General features: G+C 38.8%; 1 protein-coding gene across 2 annotated transcripts; it reads left to right on the plus strand.

The window, feature by feature from the left end:
- The first annotated feature begins 11,443 nt into the window (after positions 1-11,443).
- Positions 11,444-17,549, plus strand: lig4 (ligase IV, DNA, ATP-dependent). 2 transcript variants are annotated; one of them, XM_077514368.1, is made up of 4 exons: positions 11,444-11,694; positions 11,939-12,004; positions 12,151-14,218; positions 16,174-17,549. In XM_077514368.1, the coding sequence occupies exons 3-4, from the start codon at positions 12,156-12,158 to the stop codon at positions 16,841-16,843; spliced, it is 2,733 nt and encodes a 910-aa protein (XP_077370494.1). In that variant the 5' UTR covers positions 11,444-11,694; positions 11,939-12,004; positions 12,151-12,155; the 3' UTR covers positions 16,844-17,549. The 2 variants fall into 2 exon arrangements, with proteins under 2 accessions (XP_077370494.1, XP_077370495.1); XM_077514369.1 differs by having other exon boundaries at positions 11,958-12,004.
- The last annotated feature ends 7,851 nt before the right edge of the window (positions 17,550-25,400 follow it).

Below are 25,400 nucleotides of genomic sequence, written 5' to 3' on the forward strand. Positions count from 1 at the left end.
AAATTGATAGCTTCATAGAGTTTTAATAGTTTTCCAAAAATTCAATAACTTTTAATCTTTCACTTAATCATTGTGTTCAGTTAAAACAAAATCAAAGAGTGCAAGATGTTCTTAGTATTTTGCCTCTGATGCGATGCCAAAGTAATGAAATAACATTTTAAATTGATCTCTTTTGCCAATAAGCTTCTATATTCCAAATATCGGCACAAATAATCGGCCGGGCCGATTAGCAATTTATCCTAATTAAAAATCATTTATTTCTTGTGCAGTAGTCTGATTTGTTGATGTTATATATTGTTATAGCTGTTTGTCAATTATTATAATTAAAGAAAAATGTGAACATTTTGAGCGTCATACACTATCTACAGAAAGTCTACATACACTGTTCAAATGCCAGGTTTTGTTATATAAAAAAGAAAAAAAAAAGATAATCTTACATAATGAGTCCTAGAACCTGTACAATGTAATGGAATTTAAAAAAAAAATGTTTTGAGGTAACTGATGAGAACAACCTCATAATTATGGGGATGTTGGTGACATTCAATTTTTTGCTAAATGTGACTCGGCAGTCGGTGCACACATATAGTTGCTAGTTTTACTCGAGAATAAATAATCTTTTCTAGTAGGCTTTTCCTGACATTTATGTTCCTTTCCAGAAGCCTAAAGGTTTTGTGCTAACACTGATTGGTGTTTGGAACTGTTCATAATTCCCCCCACCTTGACAAAAGGCCACATTTCTACCTGAAGAAAAAGCAGCCTCAAATGGTGTTAACCACTGTTGTTGTCGTGGCCAACAGTGGCGTACAGAGGGGGGCTGAAGTGCTGGCCCCAAGCAACCAATTTAGAGTTGAGGCAAGTGCGCATTCAATCAGAAAGACAATAGTACTTTCCGATCATGAATCTCCGCCGGATGAATATTGTTGTTCCTCCTGTTTTCAAACCATTCAGGGCGGAGAAGATAGCTGTGCCAAACGCTACAGATTACAACCGTTTAAGAGGCTCTTTAGAGGTCGACGAGCTGCTCCTTTGGCAAGCGCATCCAAACTGTTGGCCTCGGCCTCCCTGCCAGCCTGCTGCCGCTCTGGAGGGGATTGGAAGTGGATGGCCCCATTATTTCTCCCCGAATCAGCCTAAGGAGGCTTTCAGCCCGCCTCAATGAACTCCGTGACCCACTTTCTCAAAGGTTGCTCTGCTTTTCCATCACATGCTGACTTTTATATTCCTGCAATGAATGCATGGCATTCCATTGATATGCCAGCGTCCCACCATGGCAATCCTGAAAATCCTACTTCACAGTAAGCAAAAACACCACAGGGTTTATAAATTCTTAATACACTTTTGTGTATTAGTGGCCAAAATGAAGTAAGAAGATAAGAACATTTTTTAATGGCTGCACTGCTTCCAGTCAAGTTTATTATAGTTATTAATAACAAACTAAAACAACAACAACAAAGTTGTTGAAGAGGAAGTCAACCTTAAATTTTTCTTTACAAAAATCTATATTCTGTGCAGCCCCACTAGTCTAAACACGGTATTCTGAATAATAACTGAATTTGTGAAATATATGTTAAGCAGCAAATTCCACCGGGGGGGGGGCGGATATTTTTTTGCCACTTGATGTTGACTAAAAATGACATCATAGTTGCTTAGGGCTCAGCGAGCAATCACGGCTCAGCTTCAGAAAACAGGTGAGCCGTGATTGGTCAAAAATCTTTGGGTTGGCTTCCTTGTCAACAAAAGAGCATTTAAAAAGTGCTTAAAAAATATAACTAACAAACATTTTGTAGCTAACCATAATAGCGAAAATCTTATTTTATTTTTTTGTCTTTCAATTTCATACTTGAGCTTTCTGGGTTTTACTTCAAATGTACTATTACTGTATGGCCGTACAGAAGAAAGGTCGAAAAATTGTTTGGGAGTTGTACTTCATTGTACATTATTATACAATACTTAGTGACCTTTTTCTTTTATCTTGCACTCGTCAAATATTTAAAAAACTAAAACTTATACTAAGTCTAATAAGTAATAAAAAAAACTAAAACGAAGCATTTGTTTGAAAAATAATAATAATAATAACTAACGTGCTCTAAAAACTAAGTTTAGTTAGTAAAACTACCAAAAAAAAACAAAAAAAACAACAACTCACGACTGAATAAAAACTTACTATACTGCAAAATTCAAAATTATTATAACCTTGCTTCTAGTACATGTGGATGTGAACCGTGTATTTTTAGGGCCCGAGCAGCGACCGCTGCGAGGTCCCTATTGTTTTTGTAAAAATTCTTCTTCTTCTTCTTCTTCTTCTTCTTCTTCTTCTTTATTCTCCGCAAACGATCGCATTTTTGAGGACGTAAACATTTACGAAAACTCACCAAACTTTGCACACTCTTCGGGCCTGGGAAAAATTTGACATTATGAAGTTGTCATAACAATGCGACTCTATAGCGCCCCCTAGCGTAGAAAAATAAAAACCATTCCCGTCACATTTGACCTAGAGCTACGAAAATTGGCAGGCAAGTGTAGCACCTCGGGACGCTATGTGCGCTATGTAAAGTCTCTTGGGACCATGTGCTTAAATGTACAGGAAGTGAGCTATGGATTTTTGAATGCCAATTTTGGTCCATTCTTGCACATTTACTGTGGTCATACTTTTCCCCTCTTTGAAAAAAGTTTTCATCCGATTGACTTCAAACTTCGTATGTATCATCTCAAGACCTGAGACAACAACTGGGCAAAAAATCTCGACTTTTCTAAATACTATATGACTCCTACACCGCAAAAATAAAAAATACAAATTCAACATTCGTGATTGTTGTTCTTACTGGAATTCAAATTATGCCATTTTGCAACCTGGAAGCCACACTATGTTGCTTTAGTTGAGGCTGCTTGTTGTTCTACAGTAACAATTGTCATTCCTAGCAAGCTCGTTGAACAAACATTAGCGAACAAAATGACTTGAAGTGCTCTCGTTGCACAAATTAAGCAGATTAATCCAGGGTCTTATTTGGTTACTTGTAGGCCCAAGGTAAACCCAGTCATAGAGCCCTCAGTCCTCCACAACTGCACTGAGGGGGGGACAAAAAAAACAAAACAAAACATTTCTACCTCAACAATAAATTCCTTATCCTTCTTGAGGATCTAATAACTGAACCATATCAATACCTTTACTGTAATTAACAAGAACATTATTATTATTATTATTATTATTATTATTATTATTATTATTATTATTATTATTATTATTATTATTATTATTATTATTATTATTATTATTATTAATCTATTTCATTATTGTAATTATTACTGGCCCCGGGCAATTGCCTGTGCAATGCTGTACGTGTGTCTGATCTCTCCAGTCCACGTGCTCAGCCAGCATGTGGAGCCCGGTTCCCGCCCACTGCGCCCTTGTTGATGTTGTTCAGCACACAGGCAGCCGAGTGGAGAAGTGCAGGCTACTTATCAGAAAGTAACCGCAGCTCGTAAACATGTTTTGCAAGAATGACAATGCGGTTGTAAAAATCATGATGTGGCATTACAACAATGTGCGCGCACACACACCGATTCTCAATTTTGATTGTAGTATAAATTCCTAAAACTTAGTGCTATAGTATAGTATAGTATAGTATAGTCAGTTAGTAAACACTCCATTACAAATAGATAATGCTACCAATAGCAGCCGTGGCTAACATCTAATTTACAGTGCTAATGCTAGCTGAGTATTGCTAGTAGCGCTGCTATTTAGGTGGGTTCAAGGATATTTTTGTGGCTGCGTCTTCCGGGTGGATCATCTTAATGATTGTTTCTCAATCCTGTCAATCAATATGCGTAACGACGTCGTGCGTGCTCGTTCCCAGCTGTGCATGCGAACTTCGACTGTTTATAGCATGTAGCTAGCTTCGTGTAGTGAGCTTCGGATTCAGCCATTTATCGTTGTAGCCCCACTGAGTTGACCGCGTACTTTGAAAATAGCTGAGAGCCACAAGAGGGCATCCGTATGAAGCGAGGCCACCTCATACTGATGAAGCTGATGATGAAGATGAGCTCGGACATTAGCGACGTTTGAAACGTGTTTCCCCCAGACGAGCAGGAGCTGTTAGGATGGTCTTCCACATGCGCATTTTTTTTTAAACGTGACAAACAGATGTTTGGCTTCCACTTTTCGAGAACATCATTTAATCCACCTTTAAAGCTGAATATGTAGTTACAGTGACTATGACTACACTTTCATAAACCATGTTTGAGAAACAGTTTTTCCAAACCATACTGTACCTGCTTTGTACATATTTCAAAAGATCACAACATTGCTTGAAGGGTGTAAATCATGTCAGCAAACAGTGCACGATCCGTTATCTCAGCTGGCTTCAGGCAAAGCATGCAAGTGCACGTTGACAAAATGCTTATGTGCAAATCAACATGGAGCACAGCACTGTCAGTGTTCCATGGATGTCCCTGATTTGGAAACAACTTGATTTACTTTTGAGTTCTCTAGACACTTTTTTTCATGCGCCGTAAGTCGCCACTCCCCCGTATGTGAATGAGACCCGATCGTGATCTTTTTCCTGGTTTTAAAAAAGAACTGAAGCTAGCAATTGATTTGACCGTGGTCATGCGGGCCATTCCACTGTGAATCTATAATCCACAGCAAAGGTTTCTTTCTTGTCTACCTGCCCAGCAGAATGTGAATTTATGTAAGGCTTAATCTGTTACCTTGACAACGTAGCAGTGCAGACGCACAAAATCTCAAGCAAGACTGATGCAAAAATGATACAAACTTAGTTGTGAGGTCTACCAGAAATCCTGCCTTTTAGGAGTTAACAAGGTCACAGAGTAAATTCTAATTACTTTCTCAGGTATTTGTTTTCATCCATATGTGTTTATTACAGTGACTTTTGGTGTGTGAATTTTGATAGATGTGATGTCCTAGTAACTTTCTATATAGCTGATAATGAAGATGATTGAACCAGCATCGCATTTCAACTCCACCCCAACAACACAAATCTAGCATGGGAGATGTCCATGTTATTTTCCATTGATAAAGTGGCAGTGTAAAGCCAGTAGTATGTTATTGTTTTGTTTTGTTTTGTAAACTTTTCCATTTGTCTTGTCCTCACCAAACTTGTTTGTGTCATGTCTGGGGTCACGCCAGGGTTAAGTTTGAGTTCATGACCTGTTAAGTTTGGGTTCATGACCGTGAGGTCAAGTGTCTGTTTTGTAGTGATGTAACAAGTGTCTGTTTTAATGATTTAACCATCATCTGCTTTCAATTGGAAAACGCTATGTGATGTTATGTGATGTCAGGACCTGTGTGATGTCAATCTTAAATCCTTTTCTTTGTGACAACCAATCAGATCGATTCGCTGTCTGTAGTAGCGTTCCGAGAAGTGTTTGTGTTTGCCGGATTATTGCTTTCTGTCCCTCTATGCAACTCTTTTTGTTTCTCGTCTAGTCAAGTTTGTTCTACGCCTCTCGATAAATAAATAGTTAAAACCGTATTTGTGCCTGTGCTTTGGGATCCAACCTCCAGCACACTACAGTTTGCATGTGTCTGCACTAAATGTACAGAAACAAAAAACAAAAAACAGCCCTATGATTCACTACAAAGGGGGGGGAAAAATGTGGCTGTAAATGCCATGTCTTGAGCAGGTTCTTGTTAAGATCTGTATTTTTGCCCTGTTTACTCTTGGCTGGCCATGTTTAAATCTCAGTATTCAGGCCTGATGTTCAAGAACACAGACTTCAACATTGATCTTTGTCGTTTGAAGACCAGTAATTATTTGTAAATTCTCAGATTTGTTCTCAAACTCAGTACAATACAGAAGCTAATTTTAGCTAACATTCGCGTGTAAATACGCTTTCGCAAATTTAAGAGAAAACAGTACATGGGAGGAGTATGGTTTTAATGTGAAGTCAATGGAAGTTTACAAAAGTATCCATCCATCCATTTTCCTAACCGATTACTCCTCACAAGGGTCATGGGGGTGCTGGAGCCTATCCCAGCCGGCTTCGGGCAGTAGGTGGGGTACACCCTGAAGTGGTTGCCAGCCAATCACAGGTCTATAAAAGTACATAGAATAAATAATGTAGATTTAAAATGAAGTAAATTTTTGTTTCAGTGGAAAACACATTTCAAAACTCATTCAAAATCTACTTTCCCAGGTGCCACGAGAGAAAGAATCACCTCATTTGGTGAAGTCTTCAACTACGGTGGGACCATTTTAAGGCTACATCCTGCTTACCTCGCAACCAAGACCCTTTCAAATGTCATATTTTGCAAATGCAACAAAAATGAGTCTTCTCTCTTTGCAAACACGAGATACTGCAGGTAAGAAAGCACTAATAAGGTGACTTGGGTCTTGACTTAATAGCTATTATTATTATTATCACATTGCCCAGCTTTGCAAAGGCCAAACATTATTGTTTCCCCATAAGCTGTCATCAGAAGATTGAAATTGGACCTAATCCAATTAACATGAGAGAATTACACTGTCTATAGGAATCTTACTCAGTCAGCAGTACGTGTACACCAACAGAACCAAGGTCACACGGAGGCCATGTTTGCGTGTGCCTGTCCGTCAAACATGCCAGTTCCAAGGCTAAAAAGCTAAAACAGACCATTACACACATGCTTGGAGGGGCTTAATGGAAAGTGCGTGCACACTAAGACGTTGGCCTAAAAAACATTAGGACACTGGGCCGTCTGTAAGCAAAACAACAAAGAAAAAAAGTGTTGTAAAACCACGATAACATGCTGGCAACAAGAGTCCTGACCTTTCATATGTGTCATGCTTACACAACCAGCTCACACGCCTGCATGTTGTTTTGCAGTCTTAGTCCAAAGTTTCATGTTTACTTGTTTTTCATTCCATTTGCATTTATTGAAAAGACATTCATTTGCTGAGAATGTAAAAGAGTACGAACTGAAAGTTGCATGAATCATTCAAAACATGAATGTTCCATTAGTAGAGGTGGGCAGCGGGAGCAAAAAATGATGCTCAAGTAAGAGGACAATTACTTTAGAATGACTCAAATAAAAGTAAAAAGTAGTCCTCTGAATAATTATTTGAGAAACTACTAGATGGATTTCGTCAAAAACAAACAAACAACTCAAGTACACTTAACTTATGAACATCAAATAGACAAAAATGTGAAACAGGAAAGTGCAAATTCAGATGCTGTCCAACAATATCACTTGAACACAAAAAAAAATACATCTTAAAAAACAAAAACAAAAAATACAAAAACACAATAAGGTGAATTCAGCCATGAGAAATGGTATTGAATTCATTTCTTCTTATTCTTGTAGGCTGAAATGTGAACATTTTTAGGTAAACCAATAACAGCACGTGGCATTACTGTTGGTTTTCATATTGTGTAAAGTAAATAGATTTGTCCCACACTTGATTGACTTTATTAGTGTTGACACTGGATTGGTGAAACTGAGTCATGTGACACAAGTCTCTCTAACAAACCAAAATAAATCAACTGTGCAAGCAATAAAGTATTGAAAATGTAGTTCATTGTAATCATGTAAAAGTAGAGTTAGCTTCTAAAAATAAATACTCAAATAAAATGTTGCATTAAACTACTTTGACAAGTACAATTTTTCCAAAAAAAAGATAATAAAGTAAAGGTAGCAATGTATATATAGTGCATTAATATCCACTTCTACTTTGATTGGGTGATTTGAATTTTACAAACAATTAGAAATCAAAACAATCAAAACATTAGCCAATCAAATATACTTAGTAGGCAATGTCTGAACACTTGCAACTTGCCACACAACCCTGAGGTAAGCAAACAGAAGTTGCTGTCATATCAACAAAACATTAATGATGATTACTGATTGTTGCAATATAAGGAGTGGTGTGTATTTGGTCCAAATGATAGTGACAATAAATAGATAAAGAGAGTTAACTGTATTGCCAGAGCATGTTTCAAAGTCCCATTAAGTACAACACTGCTAATTTGTCAAAGCCAAACCAGTTGGCATCAACAAACTGTGGTAATGTAATTCATTTGAATGTTATATAATGACTTGAGTTTTTCTCAGAGAGAAGCAGCGTATCTTAAAGTGACGAGTGATGAGGTTGCATAAGATGCAGTGTTGTTGTTTTCCATGAGGCTGTTGATATGTGCTGAGTTTCTGCATGGGACGCTGATAGTCGCTTTACTTGACTGAAGGTTGCTTACTGTTCTGGGGGCTGGGGTGTGACTGGGTTTTCACTAAAAACATTGTACATTGCTAACATTTAAATTCAGAACAGAAACATTACTCTTGTAGAGATGGCTAGCAGAAAAGATGAGAGATCTGTTTGTGGCCATAGAGAGGTTTTGGTTGTCTTTATGATTAACCAGCTGATTGTCTCTGACAACATGAACAAAACGTAATGGCTAGCCTGCTAGCTAACGTGGAGTAGGGTCAAAAGAGGATGTCTGTAATCTGAGCAACATAAGTAATATTATTGAGTCCCTCAATGATCATGTTAATGTTATATCTGAATTTCCAACACTTGTATTTTTTAATCACATTGGATCAAATAAGAGAGATTTGACGTTATCTCGGCATAATGCACAATGTTAGCCGGCTAAGCTACAAATAAACCAACAAGTAAGGTTGGTTATGACTGACAGTATTTGGTCACACAACTCGTGTTTGTACTTTTCATATAGACTACTGTAATTATGCATCGCGTTTTCCACTAAATCAACTCTTCCGTTGTTTTATGTTAATATGATTAAATGTTGTTAGCCATGACTAACAACTCACCATTTGGTTTATTTAGCCGTCATGAAAACACAAACGAAGAAGACTTTCACAACTACTGTAAGCGATGTCGTAAACTGAAATACTATCAGTCATTTTTCATAGAGGTTAAACAATTTATGGCTGTGAGTATTGTTATAGTTTGTCTACACAGTTTTGATGCACCATATGAGTTCAAATATTAATTGCTAAAAGGGTTAACACCGCAACTAACAATGCTGCTCGTGAGCCCATCTATGGGATTTTGTATTTGTGTGTTAGCATTAAGCTAGCGAAAGGCAAAGTTGTGTGCTTGTTTTAAAAATACAATGAGTAATTCTTTGTTTTATGTTTTGTTTGACAGTAAACTTTAACTGGGGGTAGCATTAACCAGTTTGAAGTACCTTTTTTAACATGTTAACTCTATGCCAAAAAGTTACTTGTAAGTAAAGTGAGTTGAGTTCACTGCCCATACAATGCTCGTATCTCTAGTTTTTGCCCGCATGTCAAAGCAAAAATTGTCCTAACGATAGTTCGTTATCTGGATCTTGTAAGTCAGGTCACTTGTATCTCAAGGTACCATCCTGATCATCTCAGTTAGCGCTCCTCACACCTCTTGATATGCGTATGTTTATGTTGTGAACAGTTCAGCTGTGCTTTTATGAGCAGTGGCACATGACTTTTTTTTCTTCCACTGTATTCCTGTTTATAAAACAGAACTGCATGTGTTTATTTGTGACTTGTGTTGGTTTTTGCCCGCAGTTTTCCATTGGCACCTGGCGCCAGTCTCATCATACAAAAGGAACTTCATCTATTTCATTGTCAAAGACAGCGAAAGATACCAATATACCAACAGACCAAAAAAAAAAAAAAAAAGTAACTCAAAAGCATACAGTGACGCCTTGAAATACAATCATGCATATGACACTTGTGTCCCAAACCATCTTTCCACTTTGACATGAATGAAAAATGCTATTAATCTGTTCCAGACGCACCTCATCGCTCGACATTTTCAGTGAGAATAATTGTCATCCTTCACAGAGGATAGTGTGCTTGAAAGTTGACATACATTTCGGGTAATGTACAAGAGCTAAATGTCGCCCAATGACACAAAAATGCTAAAATCATCACCAAAATTCATTCATTCTCTCATTTTCTCAACTTCAACATCTGAAAATATCAAAGCAATTTCCACAGTATATTTGGTTGTTTTAAGCCTTTTTCTAAGCAAACAGTGCACTCACAAGTTTACATACCCCTAGGTATGTAAGAGCTTTCCAGCACAACTGTAAATAATATAGACCTGGGTATTGTGATAGTCTCTGCCTATGTGCCGCATCATGATTTAAGGTCAAATGAGTGTTGTTTTTAAAGTGCATTGCTGCAAATGTTAAACGTTAGCATGCACTTTTCTATTTTATGTCAGCATAAAGCTAGTGGGGGCAATTCAAAGGCAAAGTTGTCCAATGTTTTTGCATTGTCCATACCAAATAAAAATAAATAAATAAATAAATAAAATACAGTAACGATGTATTTTTACTTCGTTACCTACAACACGTCTGCTCATGTTGAAGAAGGATCATGCTGCTAAAGTGTTCTGTAAACAAGCCTGCACCTCATCCCCCACCCCTGCGCCCTGCTCCTTGGCAGTGACGTCACATGTTTACTATCTTGTGGCTGGTTGCAGTCCGACAGGATTTACGTAACTAAAACCCGTGCGCGCTGCAGGCTAGCATGACAGGAGGATGTACTTTGCTGCAGATACCCCAGTACCAAGTCACCCATTCCCGCAGCGTCACACGCACACACCAAATACAGCTCAATGATGCAAATGCTTTTCCTTCCCACTGCACCGAGGTATGTGCATGTGAAAGCATAACAAGCGCACGTCATAGCTCCATGTGACATTCCCACGTACAGGCGCACACACGCACATTTCCCAGCATCCTGCGAGGCAGCAGCAGTGAAGTAAACAACCCTGGCCTCTTAGTGTTTCCCACGTTCCCTTGTGTGAGCAGTGGTCGCCCCCTGTCGGCCATTTGTTATGATGCGCCTCCATAGTATCGTATGTGAGACGCAACAGCAGATACGATACTATATATATATAAAATCGTGGAAAACTCGATTTGTTTCAGTTCAATTCAAAAAGTGAAACTCACATTTTATGAATTAAATACTGTATCGCATGATCTTACTTTTTTTTTTTTAAAAAGAAAAAAGAACCCACCCAATATAAAATTATAGAGAAGTCCATTTATTTCAGCTGGTCAAGTCAAAAAAGTGGAACTCATATTGTAGGGATTAATTAAACACAGAAAATACTTTTTGATTATATCCTATGTTCCAACAGATTCTTAATTCATTGAGCTGCACCTGTTTGTTTTATTATATTTGGTGAGAATATAGTTTGTTTGTTTGTTTGTTTGTTTGTTTGTTTGTTTGTTTGTTTCCAAAGTACTGGAACGGCGATTGTTATTGATTTTTCACGACACATTACTTGAGTTATATTTATTGTGCACTTACAGTATATTTTTGGAAAGATTAAATCAATTATCGTTTGTAAATCTTATATTATTATTATTATTATTATTATTATTATTATTATTATTATTATTATTATTATTATTATTATTATTATTATTATTTCATTTAGAATATACTATTCACGAGCGATAATTCCACATTAGTTCCGCTTTTGTTTCCAGGGGGACGTCTTTGCCGGTGTCCAGAAAGCTCAACCAGGAAGTAACCAAAAGGGCACGTCGCTTTGGCTGAGGATAAATATGACTAAGTACAGATTAAAATGATTCGAAAAATATTCAGTAGCTATGCACTGTGTGTATGTACATACCATTACTTTTTCAACCTTGAGCTCGCGCAAGTTTGACAGAAATCAAATAAAAACTTACGCGTGTACTTGGGAAAGGTAACCGGGCAGCGCCACTCACAAGGTAAAAATAATTAAATACATCTCTTACACCAACTATAGTTTTAATTAAGATTTTAGATCGCATTCGATACGTTTGAATAGCAAAATTAAATTCCCAAAGTTATGATTGGACTTTTTTTTTTTTTTTTTAAACGTTAGGGCAGTTTGTGTGTTAATGGTACAGTCTAGAAAGGTGTGAATATGTTCCTAAGCATTTGCTGTTTATAGTAATATACAGTGTATTTTCTGTATACGGTTTTATTTAGCGTGCGTCTGGTTGCACAGAGACCAATGAGGACAATGGAGTGACCTGACGTAATCAGAAAACGCAGGTAATGGATGAGATTCGGATTTTACTTTCACTGAACATAAAAGAAAAAAAATAAAATTCTATGGAGCTCCTGACATTACGTGAGGGAAGGTAATTCTTGCTGGGTTCTTGAAATGATTTTTTCCCTCTTCACTTCACTTATTTCAGATAAAATGGAGGAGACCTCTGAAAGCGCTACGGCTGATCAGCCTTCTATCGTTGCTGCTCAGGTTCCTTTCCTTCACCTGTGTAATACTTTAGAAAAAATCCAGAAATTGAAACTCCGCCCAGAAAAGTCCAAGACACTTAGGGATTTTATTGAGTCATGGAGAACATTTCATCATGCCCTGCATAAGGACAAACCCAAAACAACCGACTCTTTCTACCCAGCAATGCGCCTCATAGTTCCTTCATTTGAACGAGAGCGAATGGCCTACGGCATAAAAGAAAGCATGCTAGCCAAACTTTACATTGACGTATTATGCCTCCCGAAAAATGGTCCTGAAGCCAACAAGCTATTGAACTACCGCACGCCCACCACGTCTCAAGGAGAGTCTGGAGACTTTGCTAGCATGGCGTACTTTGTGCTAAAGAAACGCTGCACCAGCCAGGGAAAGCTCAGCATTAAAGAAGTCAATGATTTCCTTGATTCAGTCGCTATCAACAACGCGAGCAAAAAGAAAGACCTTGTGAGAAAAAGTCTTCTGCACCTCATCACGCAGAGCTCAGCCCTTGAGCAAAAATGGCTCATCAGAATGATTCTGAAGGACATGAAGCTTGGCGTCAGCAAGGAAACCGTCCTTCAGGTCTTTCACCCGGATGCCGCCGAGCTCTACAACGTGAACACGGACCTGAACAAAGTGTGCCAGCAGCTCCACGACCCCTCTGTATCTTTGAGCGACGTTTCCATCGGTCTTTTCTCCGCCTTCAAACCCATGTTGGCTGCCGTAGCTAACATCGGCAATGTCGAGAAGCAGATGGGTAACAGCCCATTTTACATTGAAACCAAGCTGGATGGCGAGCGGATACAACTTCATAAAGATGGCGACGTGTACAAGTACTTTAGTCGAAACGCCTTTGACTATACGCAGCAGTTTGGCGGATCCCCTTTGGAGGGTTCCCTGACACCGCACATCCACAACGTATTTCAAAAACACATCGTTAACTGCATCCTCGATGGGGAGATGATGGCTTACAACCCAACCGCAAAGACTTTCATGCAGAAAGGGAGCAAGTTTGACATCAAGAGACTAATGGAGGATTCGGAGTTGCAGACTTGCTTCTGCGTCTTTGATGTCCTGTTAGTCAACTCCCAGAAGCTTGGCAAGGAAACACTGAAGAAGCGCTACGGGATCCTGCAGATGGTTTTCACGCCGGTTAATGGCAGGATTCACTTGGTGGCGAAAACGGAGGCCCGGACCATGCAGGACGTGGTGAATGCCCTCAATGATGCCATTGACCACCGAGAAGAGGGCATCATGGTGAAAGATCCGCTATCCATCTATAAACCGGACAAGCGCGGGGAAGGCTGGCTGAAAATCAAGCCGGAATATGTGGGCGGCTTGATGGATGAGCTCGATGTTCTGATTGTTGGCGGTTACTGGGGAAAAGGGAGGCGGGGCGGTATGATGTCGCATTTCCTATGCGCTGTTGCAGAAGCTCCAAAGCCTGGTGAGAAGCCATCGGTGTTCCATACGCTCTGCCGCATCGGTTCCGGCTACACCATGAAGGAGCTCTATGACCTTGGTTTGAAACTTGCCAAGCACTGGAAAGTTTACCGGAAAAACGATCCGCCGGCCAACATCTTGTGCGCCACCGAGAAGCCCGAAGTCTACATCGAGCCTTGCAACTCGGTCATCCTCCAGGTGAAGGCAGCCGAGATAGTCGGCAGCGACATGTATAAAACCAACTGCACCCTGCGCTTCCCGAGGATCGAGAAGATTCGCGATGACAAGGAGTGGCACCAGTGCATTACCCTCGCCGAGCTGGAGCAGTTTCGCAGCAAGGCGTCAGGGAAACTCGCCTCACGACATCTTCGTATTGATGCCGCCAATGAGCCACAAAGGAAAAGACAAAAGATGCCTGCCAAAGCCAAGAAGGGTGTTATTGACCACTATAAGCAGCAGGATCTCTCTGGGGTTACCAAGGAGACAGACATGTTTGAGGATGTGGAATTCTGCATCCTGAATGGGACTGAGGATCACCCGAAGGCTGAATTGGAGAAAGGTGTTGCCAGGTAAATCGTGTCATGTACAATAATTGAAGAAAAAACATGAATATGCACAAAAGTGCGGTGAGTTTATAAGTTCCCTATGTTGTTAAAGTACACTGAATGCATCATGTTGCTTGTAGTTGTAGCAAGCCCGTAGTGAATCAACGTGATTCTGCGATCCCTAAGTGTCCTTTAAGCTGTTTAATGACACCCCAGTTGGAGTTAATTGTTAAACTAATCACATAACAATAGTGTTAATTTCGTCAACAAAAACTAAACAAAAATAATTTCGTCAATAATACACATTTTCCACCGGACTAAAACTAGACTATACTGGACTAAAACCCTCATTAATAAACAATAACTGGGACTAAATCAGTATGCATGTTCGCTGTGTCACTGTGACTGTCATGTGACACAGTGACACACCCACTTTCAAATCTGCAGCTAGCTAGTGCAACATGCACAAACACATGGGAGAGACAGGAGGTGGATTCACGGTGGGAGTTGTTTAAAAAAAAAAAAAAAAAAAAGGAAATAATTATAGTTAGTGTTCCCTTGTTTTCCGCTGGGGTTAGGTTCCAAAAAATACCCGCAATAAATGAAATCCGCGAAGTAGTTAGCTTTATGTTTTACAATTCTTATAAATGTTTTAAGGCTCTAAAATCCCCTACCACACAATTTAGACACTTTTCTCATTGAGGCATTTACATGTTCTCACATTTCTCTCTTGTTCAAACATTGATAATGTTCAAAACTTCATAAATTTTATAAAATGGGTATATTACTGCAAAAAAATATGCAAAATTGCACTTAAAAAAATTCTGCGATACAGCAAGACCGCGAAAAGTGAACCGCGTTATAGCGAGGGAAGACTGTATAACGTAAAATTAATCCAACAGCTATAATGTTCCAACAATAATGTTAATTGGATAGATAACTTACCAGCTGATAGCATGGAGCCGTTGTAGCCAATTGTGACTGTATATTTAAATGCAAAACAACAAACATTTGTTTTTAAAATATTGCTAGCCTAGCGCTAAGTGAATGGAGGACTCCACTCAAATGCTAATGGTAAATTACCATCGACTTTGGGAGCGATTTCCCTTCAAATAACGAATATTCACACACTAATTCTGTGGAAACGCATACCCACAGGTAAGCTAAGACTACTCAAAGGCACAAATTCTTCCCAATCTGTGAAAAACGAGTTATTTTAATAGAATTCAATCACAACTTCTGTTCTCATTGTTTGCGTACACCATGGATACACAGCACCACACTGCCCCTAAGAGGCCAAAATGCGCAGGAGCACCCAGTATTTGTTTTCAATTGATATTTTAGTATATATTCTTACACTTATTTTACTTTCTTACTAATTTAATTTCTCACTGTCCTTTTAAGTCATATTAAAAGCTGAATTTTCAAGAATTCTAGAAAATTTCATTTCCTCAAAATTCAAGGGCACAAATATCCAAGTACTTTTTTAAAATTTATTTATTTATTTATTTTTATCATACCAACACACATTTCCACATGACATAGCACAAAATACAATATGAGGTCCCAGGTTAGCCCACAAATAAATATGACAAAGAGAGTAATATAATGCTTAAATTTGAAAATGAATAATGAAAACTCAATAGGCTTGAATTTAATATGATAGTTACAAGGTTATTTTATACCTGACAAAAATAATAGTGTTAAGGTAAAGAATAAAGTGCTCAACGTGAAGGGATTAATGGGCGGAAGGCTATGATCATTTTGAGTAGTGGTTGAAAAAACATTACATTTTAAAATTGATTAATAGACTTAGACTTGACTTTATTGATCCCTTTGGGATGGCGCCCTCTGGGAAATTTATATTTTTATTTATTTCAATCTCTATCAAAATAATTGTGACTATTTTTGATCCAGTCCTAGTACAGCTGTGATGTATTGTGAGCAAAATAATGACCGTTCTGTCGTATTTGTTTCAGGTGTGGCGGAATTGTCGTTCAGAACCCAGGGCGAGATACTTACTGTGTGATCGCCGGATCGGAGAACATGCGCGTGAAGAACCTGATTTCGTCGAACCAGCACGATTTGGTTTGGGCCTTCTGGCTGCTGGAGTGTCTGGAGCAGAAGCGAGTGGTTCCGTGGCAACCGCGCCACATGATCCACATGTCGCCCTCCACCAAGGAACACTTCGCCAAGGAGTACGATAGCTACGGCGATAGCTACTTCCTGGACACTGACGAGCAGCAGCTGCGAGAGGTGTTCGGGCGCATGGGAAAAGCGGACAGCGCGACGGCCGTCGACGTCTGCCGAGTTGAGGAGCGATACGGCTGGAATGACCTTCCCACCAGTATGTTCAGACCGTTCACAGTTTATATGGATGACTACGCGGACATCAACGATCCTGCAACCGCCATTTCCGCAAGTTGTTTGGATCTCAAGGCCATGGAGTTTCGTTACCACGGCGGCACTGTGGTGCAGAAGTTGGAGGAAGGCGTGTCGCACGTTGTTATTACGGCAGAAACAAGACTGGAGGATTTGAGGAGATTGAGGCGCGGCTTTCGAAAGAAGTTCAAAATCGTCCGAGACTCGTGGGTGACTGACTCAATCGAAGCACAGCACCTGATGAATGATGACAACTATTTAGTCTGAAAGACTTCCCATGATACACTGCATTTGAATTCCGTACTCAGTGCTGGAAGCTGCTATCGTGAATGCTGATGAATGTGTAATGTAGTCTGGTGGGATGAGCAGAAAAAGAATGGAGGACTATCAGTTTGATTATCTCGATTGGGCTCATTTAGCTTTGCACGATTCTGGAGACGTCATTTCACATCATCACTTTTTTGCCCGTGTGTTAAGCTGTCGTCCTACAGAAGAATCTAGAACCAATCCATTATATGAAGAGCAAAATCATTTAAAAATGTATTAGTTTTGTTTTCGAAGTTAGGAACTTTTATGTGATGGTGCGGTTTGTGTAAATGTGAAAGTTTGATTACTTATCTGGGGTGAAGTGCTTAGGTTTTAGAGTTAGATTTTTTTTTTTTCCGTGTTTGTCTACAGCTGCATTTTACCAAGTTTGAATAAATTATTGTAAAATCCTAAAAGCAATCATTTCATATAGCTGCCGTACATTCGGATATTTCCCACAATTACAGTAACTCTCATAGCTCATCTTTTATAGCTTATTTAGGACCATGCTCCTCTCCTGACATCTTTTTTTTCCACGGTAATTATAGTGCATTTGCATTTTTGGGACACTGGATTTCCTGTCAAATTGATATTTTTCGATGCACATAATGGCTGTTTTTATGATGGAATGTTTTTAACAAAAATAAACATGGCAAATCATTTATAATATTTTCCTTATTCCTCTCTTCAGTATATATCCTCATGTGTCTGATGAGATACCACTTGGGACGTGTTAAAACTGGCAAAGCCCCCCACAACAAAAACATCCTTGTGTTTTCTGTCTTCCAAAATGTCACCAATGTGTCGTGTGACTAATTGATATGTTACAACCTTCATTTCTTCAGCCTCGGGGGTGCTACCTGTGGTGTCCTGGGCATTGTTAGTTGCAAAATGAAGTTGTTTTGGCGTGAGTGTTGAGTTTTCTACTGAGTCTATAAGGAAACAGGATAAAATAAAATAAAAAAGTTGCTATATCTTGCAAATATTTTTGTTCTCACAAATATTTAGTGAGGGAAGGCAACGTTTCTGTGCATGTTGATGTTCTTCCATGTAGCCTAATACAATGCAGCAACATTAGCCAGGCCTAAAATATAAAACACAAAATTGGTGCTTGCTATTAAACAAGGTTTTCAAATAGAGAAACATCTTAAGTGACTGCTCCACGACTATCATCTGAAAATTTTCCGTTACTTGATGCTGTATAATGATGATTAGCTTTCCTCACTCGCTGACTTTGGGCTAAAAGTGGTTTTAATGGACAATTTAGAATCTTCAATTAACCTAAGAAGCATGTTTTTGGAATGAGGGAAGAAGCCGGACTATCCTGGAGAAAATTGGCACAAGCACAGCTTCACTTCCTTCAGCTACTCCATTTTCCTCCGAGATTCCAAAAACATGTAAATTTGGGTCATTGAGGACTAAATTATCCGTGGGAGTGAGTGTTTGGCTAAAACAGGGGTCTGCAACCTGCGGCTCTGGAGCCACATGTGGCTCTTTATCCCTCTCCCGTGGCTCCCTGTGAATCTCTAAAAAGAGAATTTATTTTCTTACATTCTTTTGATAGTGTAATCTTCAAACGAATTAATGATTTGGATTTTTAAAAAAATTCAAAATGTCAGTAAAAAATGTTACGTTGTCAGAAAAAGAGATGAAATGCCAATGCAAATTACCTAAAAATGTCCAAAAAGTGACCCAATTGCCAAAAAAAAAGAAGCCAGATGTCTGTAAAAAGGCAGAAAATAAAAGTTTTAAAAGTAATTGTAAAATGTGCAAAAACAAAAGAAGTAATCCCAAAAATTCCCATAAAATGAGCACAAAATTACCAAAAAAGTCAGAAAATTGATTTAAGAAAAGGTAGAAAAGAAAATGATCAAAAAGCAACAATGAAACATCCACAAACAAAAGAAGAAATCCCCAAATTTCCACAAAAATGTCAGAAAATTACAAGCAAAAAAAGCAGAAAAAATGTCAAAAAATTAGCCACAGAATGTGCAAAAAGTTTTAAAAAAAGAAAAAGAAAAAAAAGAAAAAGGACGATTTGAGGCAGAAAATGACCTTCATATGTCCATAAAATTGCCAAAAATGTTAGAAATTTGACAGAAAGGCAGAAAGGTCTAAAATGTCTAAAAGCATGTGTATGGAAAAATAAAAATAAACGCAAGCACACACAAACCACAACCTAGTTACTAAAACTTGCGTCAACAGGTATGAGTAGCATTTGATGTGTTCAGTCCAGTATCAGTTCAGTTAATTTTGTCAAGACTTATGACAGAGGAACCAGTCCAGAAAGGTAGGAAGGAGTGTTCAGCTTTGGTTTGGTCAGCATTTTTCACATAATGTTGTAGACAGTTAAAGGTTGCCTGCTCCCCTGAGACAGCACCATCGTTGTTGTTGTTCCAAACAGCTGCAACACTATTTGCCTGTGGCTTTCTACGAGTCATACAGGGACTACTACACACTTTCCTCATCTGGTAGTTTCTGCTGTACTAGTACCATTGGGTGACATAAGGCATTCAGCTATATATTTGGGCTTTATGAGCCATAGTTTCAGTGGCAAGCTGTGTTCTATTCTTGGGAGGTAGAAAGTGGAAAACCACCCTTGTAAAGATGTCAAGCAAGTCCTCTTCATCACTTTTCTCCGTTATGCCCTGAAGGTCCCGTGAACAGCTGATATTTTTACAGGAGGAAGGTAGCTGAGAAATGGTGACATTAGGTTGACATCAAATGAGTCAATGCCACAGGTGCAGGCTGAAATGAAAGCCTTGTCTACTATGCACATATCATGTGGAATGTTTTTTTTTTTTTCCAATACAAAATGTTGTATGCAAAGAAGCAAAAAGCAGCAATTTAATGTTATATGTCAAGAATGTTAAAGTCCATCCATAAGGGAATTGAATTTTGATTGACTATGGAAAATATTAGCTAGCCAGATGTAAGTACAACAAATAAAAGTGTACAATTTTATTTATCTCCCTGAATTTAAGAGGAGGCTTAAGACTTACTTTTTTAGTTTGGCATTTGATTGATCTTTTTTTTGTTTAATTTTATTTTTTATTTCTTCTTCTTGTTCTTGTTCTTCTTCTTGTTCTTCTTCTTCTTATTATTATTATTATTATTATTATTTTTAAATTATTTATTTATATTTTTATTTTTGTATGCCCTTTTTATTTATTTAACTATTTTAATATATATTGTCTTGTAGCTTTGTTTTTATTTATTTTTTCTATCGTGTTTAACTGTTTTCTTTTAGTGTTTGAATGTTTTCATTTGGTAGTTATTAAATTTTTAGCTCCAGTGTTTTCTCATGGGGGAGCCTCCACAGTGAGAGGGATGGTTGGTCTTCATCCATCTCACTGAACTCCTCCTGGGTGCCTTTCCTTACACGGTACTTCTGTGCCCCGCCATGCTGTGGTTTTCATTTGTTTGTTGGGTTTTGGGTGTGTCTGTGCGTACGATCTTAGGGGGTTCTTTTTTTTTTTTTATTGTATTATGGGTGTCCAACACTTTGAGTTGCATTTTAAATGTATGAAAGGTGCGATATAAATAAAGTTGATTGATTGATTGATTGATTGATTGATTGATTGATTGATTGATTGATTGATTGATTGATTGATTGATTGATTGATTGATTGATTGATTGATTGATTGATTGAATTTATGGCGCCCCCTATAGACCACAACACCATTAACATTTGACAATAGACCCTTCCAGTGTGACGTCACGTTGAAGTGCGCTCCTAGCAGTGGGGGTCAGGGCGTCAATGCGAGTGCATTAGAAAACCATCAGTGTGCAGTTGACAAATTAGCTACCAATGCTATGGTGAACTAGTGCGCAGCCGACGGATGCTCTAATAGCTCAAACGGAGATGAGATCATTCTTTCGGCTGCCGGCAGGGATTCGAAACTAGACGGAAGACAGTTAGGAGTGAAGACAAGCACGATGGCTAGCGCGACTGAGAGCAAAACTACGACACAACTGCTTTGCACCCACAAAAAGTACGAGGATATGCTCAGATCATTTTATATCAGGTAGTTTTTCTCTTTTTCATATACAGTTGGTCATAACATTAACTTCTGATTGTAAAATCGAGGCAACATGATGAATGAGCCATATTATCTTTAGTGAAACACTCATACTTTTTTTTGCATAAGTATTCAAGTCATTTTGAACAAAAAGTTAACGATTTAACACGATTATTACAATTAACTCGGGCTTGATTTCTGCTGAGGAATGTGTAGTAAATTACGTGCGGTCTGTTTGTTAGCAGCTAGCAAGCTAGGATAGCTCGAAGACTTCGATATACAGCAAGACGACACAAATGGACACAAATTATTTAATGAATGACAATTTACACCATGAAAGTAGTGATCGACGTACTGTTTCAACCAAAAACAACATACCTGCTTAGGCCTCCAATTCCACTTTGCCCCCCAACAAACTCCACTTTTTTGTAGCGAGCGGCTTCAAACGACTAGTTTCAATGATTTGCAGTATTGTAGTGTCCTACTCGGGAAGTTTTTTGTGACACTTGACATATTTCCCACCTTTGAACGAAAACGCTCGTCGAAAATCAAGCTCTCTACATTCATTTGTTATGGGATGGTTGACCCCCGGGAGGCGCTGCGGGAGCTAAGCAGTGATGTTAGCTGGAAGGTTCTATAGTATGTAGTGGCTCCCTGCATACTCTCGTTTCAACATGTGCCGATTCATCTATTCATAATTTGTATTCCAATATTTTATAAATATTTAAAAACATGTTTTTCAATTTTTTTGAGTTTTTTTTTTTTTAGGTGGGGGAAACCCCATTTTTTTGTGGAAAAATCTTATTTGTGGTTGATCCCTGTTTTGGTTTTGTTTGTTTGTTTCTCAAGAATGAAAACAAGACCTTTTCTTATTCAACGCATTCATAACTGATGTCAATTATGCACTGATTTTTGCTATTCGTGGCCCGGCCCGTTCTCTGAGCTTGCCGTTTTAGCCTCATCCAAATCTCACCACAGCCGTAGAACTTGCTGTTCCCCCTTCACACAACCAACCTTTGATGCATACTGTGTGCTCTTTGGATTTTTGAGTTCTCAGGCACAGTTGGTGGGGTAAGCTTACTTGAATAAGAGGGGAAATCACAAAACCACTACCCTGTAAAAACAAAACATCCAGAAAGTTAAGAAAGTATGTGAAAATAAGTATTTACCACGTTTGTGTGAAGATCCAAATAACACCAGAAACGTTTGCCGCATAATGTAAGCGAGCCCCTCTCCTTGAAGAGCACAAATTAAAACACTGCAGTGAATATTACGGTGTAGCATTAACATTCATTAATTGCCATCACTGTTTATATATCACTTTTCAAGCTACTCAGATTCTTAGTACAAACAATAACGCTAAATGAAAGCAAGGCGCAAGAGGGGGGGTGATTAAATAGGAATAACATTATATTTACTTTCTAAATAAAAAAAATAAAAAAAGAAAAAAGAAAAGAAAATGAAAAGTCTCTTGAGGGTAGGAACTCTTCCCGGCGCTCCTCCATGACTGACTTGCATTGTATTGTTTATGGATTCCTGAGCAGCACATTTGTTTGACAAAACATATAAGAGGATGCAGAAGCCAAACTGACCTAAAAGTACACAACACGAATGAAAGTTTTGCATTCAAGCAAACGTTTGCCAGCTGTTGCCAACAGTGTGACCTTAAAGGCCACGTATAGAATTCTGTTATGAAGTATTTGTACCTTGTTTGATGACATAACACGTTCCGCTTCCGCCTTAAACATTTCAAAATGGTAAGCGATACTAACAGAAATGCAAATTGTGAGAAGAATGCAGTCTTCAATTCTATACTGCTTACAACTACAGTACATTGTGCTTTAGTATGCACAACACAGAAATGCTTCTCCCACACTGGACTATTTCCAGGTATTGCAGAATTTAGTATGACTGTCAGGCTTTAATTAGAGGTACTGAACTAGTATTTACTCCTGCAGGGTGTTTGCGTGTGTGTGTGCGTGTATGCGCGTGTGTGCATGTGGCATATTGTTGAGCCTAAAGCCCAATTTCTGCTCATTTGATAATCACTGGGAAGAAGCAGCTGAAAGATTGCAAATCCTATGGGAGGAACTCTGCAAATGAGCATTTAGTACACAAGTCACAAATAAATGACAAACTACATTTGATGGTGCGAATGGTTGTCTAACTTGTGTGTCTGATTGACTGGCGACCAATCCAGGGTTGTAGTTTGCCTTTTGGTGCAATAATTAAGTCCAGCTTTCACATATCTGTATTTGTACTTGTTTTAGTCATTTGGGCAGCATGTTTTCCAGATTCTGCTTTTTTGTTTTTAAATAACTATGGTCTCAGCCCACTTTGCCTCTCTGTTCAAATTGAGTTGAGAGCATTAACGGGGAGCTCCTTAAAGTCTGACGTCTTTATTTGTTTCGAATGGCTTCAGCATTTGTAGCCTTCTTCTGATAAATGTTGGCTCAATAGTTCGTCATCGGTTTCTGGTGGTCGACCATTGTTTCTGAAAGTATGTGAAAACCCTGTAACTAACAACAAAGAAATTTGAAGACACAGATCGATTATTGTCATCCATTATCTTTTCTGAGCAATGTTTCAGTTTTATAATTTTATTTTCTTCTGTGTGCACACCCAATTTATGCTTTTAAGATTGACTCTGTAATTACAACTTTGAAATTGCAGTCTTCACATTTTAGTGTACCTTTTGCCAGACTCTCTTGGACTTGACTCACCTCAAGTGGAGGAGAGGGATGCGGCGACTGCGGCGCGCGGCATAACGTCAGAGTTGGAGATGCTTTGTCAAGTGTACAAGAGTGAGGAGCGTCGCGACCGGATATGCGAGGGAGAGTGGCTTTTCAATATAAAGTGATATGTAACTATGGACATTCATAATGGGGTCTCTGCATGCAGTACTTCCGCGTTCGATGTAAGGTTGGAATGTCAACTTCCGGTTTGCTTATAAACACAATAACAACATGGGGACGCTGTTTTAAAAGTGGTAGCTCAGTCTGTAAGGTCTCGGGCTTTGAATTTTGACAGCATGCTTTCAGGCCCCTCTGTGGCAAAAAATTAAATATGGCAACGAGTGAGATGCTTGCTTGCATACTAGCTCCTGTCAAGGTGCTCTTGAGCAAGGCATCTTCCCTACCACTCCAGCTCAACTGGTCTAGCACTCTTTGCACATCTCCTTCATTAAACTCTTCTTTGATGCCTGCATGTGCGTTATCTGGTTCTAATATATGTGATGAGCAACACAAAATATACATCGGAGTAAGTTAAAGTTCCCCTTGATGACTGCAATGATGGACAGCATTTGGGCCTATATTAAATTACAATGGTGCCTTGATATACAAATTTAATTTGTTCCTTGACCTTGTGTGTAAAAAAAATAAAAAAATAAAAAATCTATTATTAATCCCTTCCAGGCCCCCATAAAAGAGCATGAACACATAAATACATGAATGTATACATTATGATAAATGGTTCAGATAATAGATGGATGGATTTTTTTCAGTAAGAAAAATAACACTAGAATCATATATTATCTAAAAACACACATAAATTACATAATTTAATGCAATTAAAAACATGCAATTAAATAATTTTGTCGCACTTTATTTAATTCAATACATTTGTGTGGTGTATATGCCTTGCCCACATGGGGGCCAGTTCATACTAACTTTATTGCTTGGATGCAGCCGCCAATCTCAAGGCAGTTGGGCAAGTCACTCTTCGCAGAGGATAAATTATGACTGTTACATTGTATTTGTACATGTGTTGTTGCAATATTTGTGTACAAATATATGTTGCTTAATAATTAACTCATTCACTGCCAGTCATTATAGAAAATTTTTACATTTCCAATACTCACGTGATATTACATTCATCCATCCATCCATCCATTTTCTTGACCGCTTATTCCTCACAAGGGTCGCGGGGGCTGCTGGCGCCTATCTCAGCTGGCTCTGGGCAGTAGGCGGGGGACACCCTGGACTGGTTGCCAACCAATCGCAGGGCACACAGAGACGAACAACCATCCACACTCACACGCACACCTAGGGACAATTCGGAGCGCCCAATTAACCTGCCATGCATGTCTTTGGAATGTGGGAGGAGACCGGAGTACCCGGAGAAGACCCACGCGGGCACGGGGAGAACATGCAAACTCCACCCAGGAAGGTCCGAGCCTGGACTCGAACCGGAGACCTCAGAACTGGGAAGCGGACGTGCTAACCACTCGACTACCGTGCCGCCCTGATATTACATTCAATAATTATATATAAACCGAATCTACCAAATAACAGAATAGACTCCCTACTTTTTGTCCCGTCCCGTTCTTTTATAATTGACAGCAGAAAAATGTAGGTTTGCCAAAATACAGCCATTTCTCCCATGGACTCTGAAACTGTGTTTATTTCCTATAAAATGGGGCAATGATGTCATCTACCGGTGGTTGGGCATCAGTAAAGTTGTTTCCAAGTTTGATATTTACAGTGGAGCATGC

This window comes from Festucalex cinctus, chromosome 2 (genome assembly GCF_051991245.1).
Source record: "Festucalex cinctus isolate MCC-2025b chromosome 2, RoL_Fcin_1.0, whole genome shotgun sequence".
Taxonomy (NCBI): domain Eukaryota; kingdom Metazoa; phylum Chordata; class Actinopteri; order Syngnathiformes; family Syngnathidae; genus Festucalex; species Festucalex cinctus.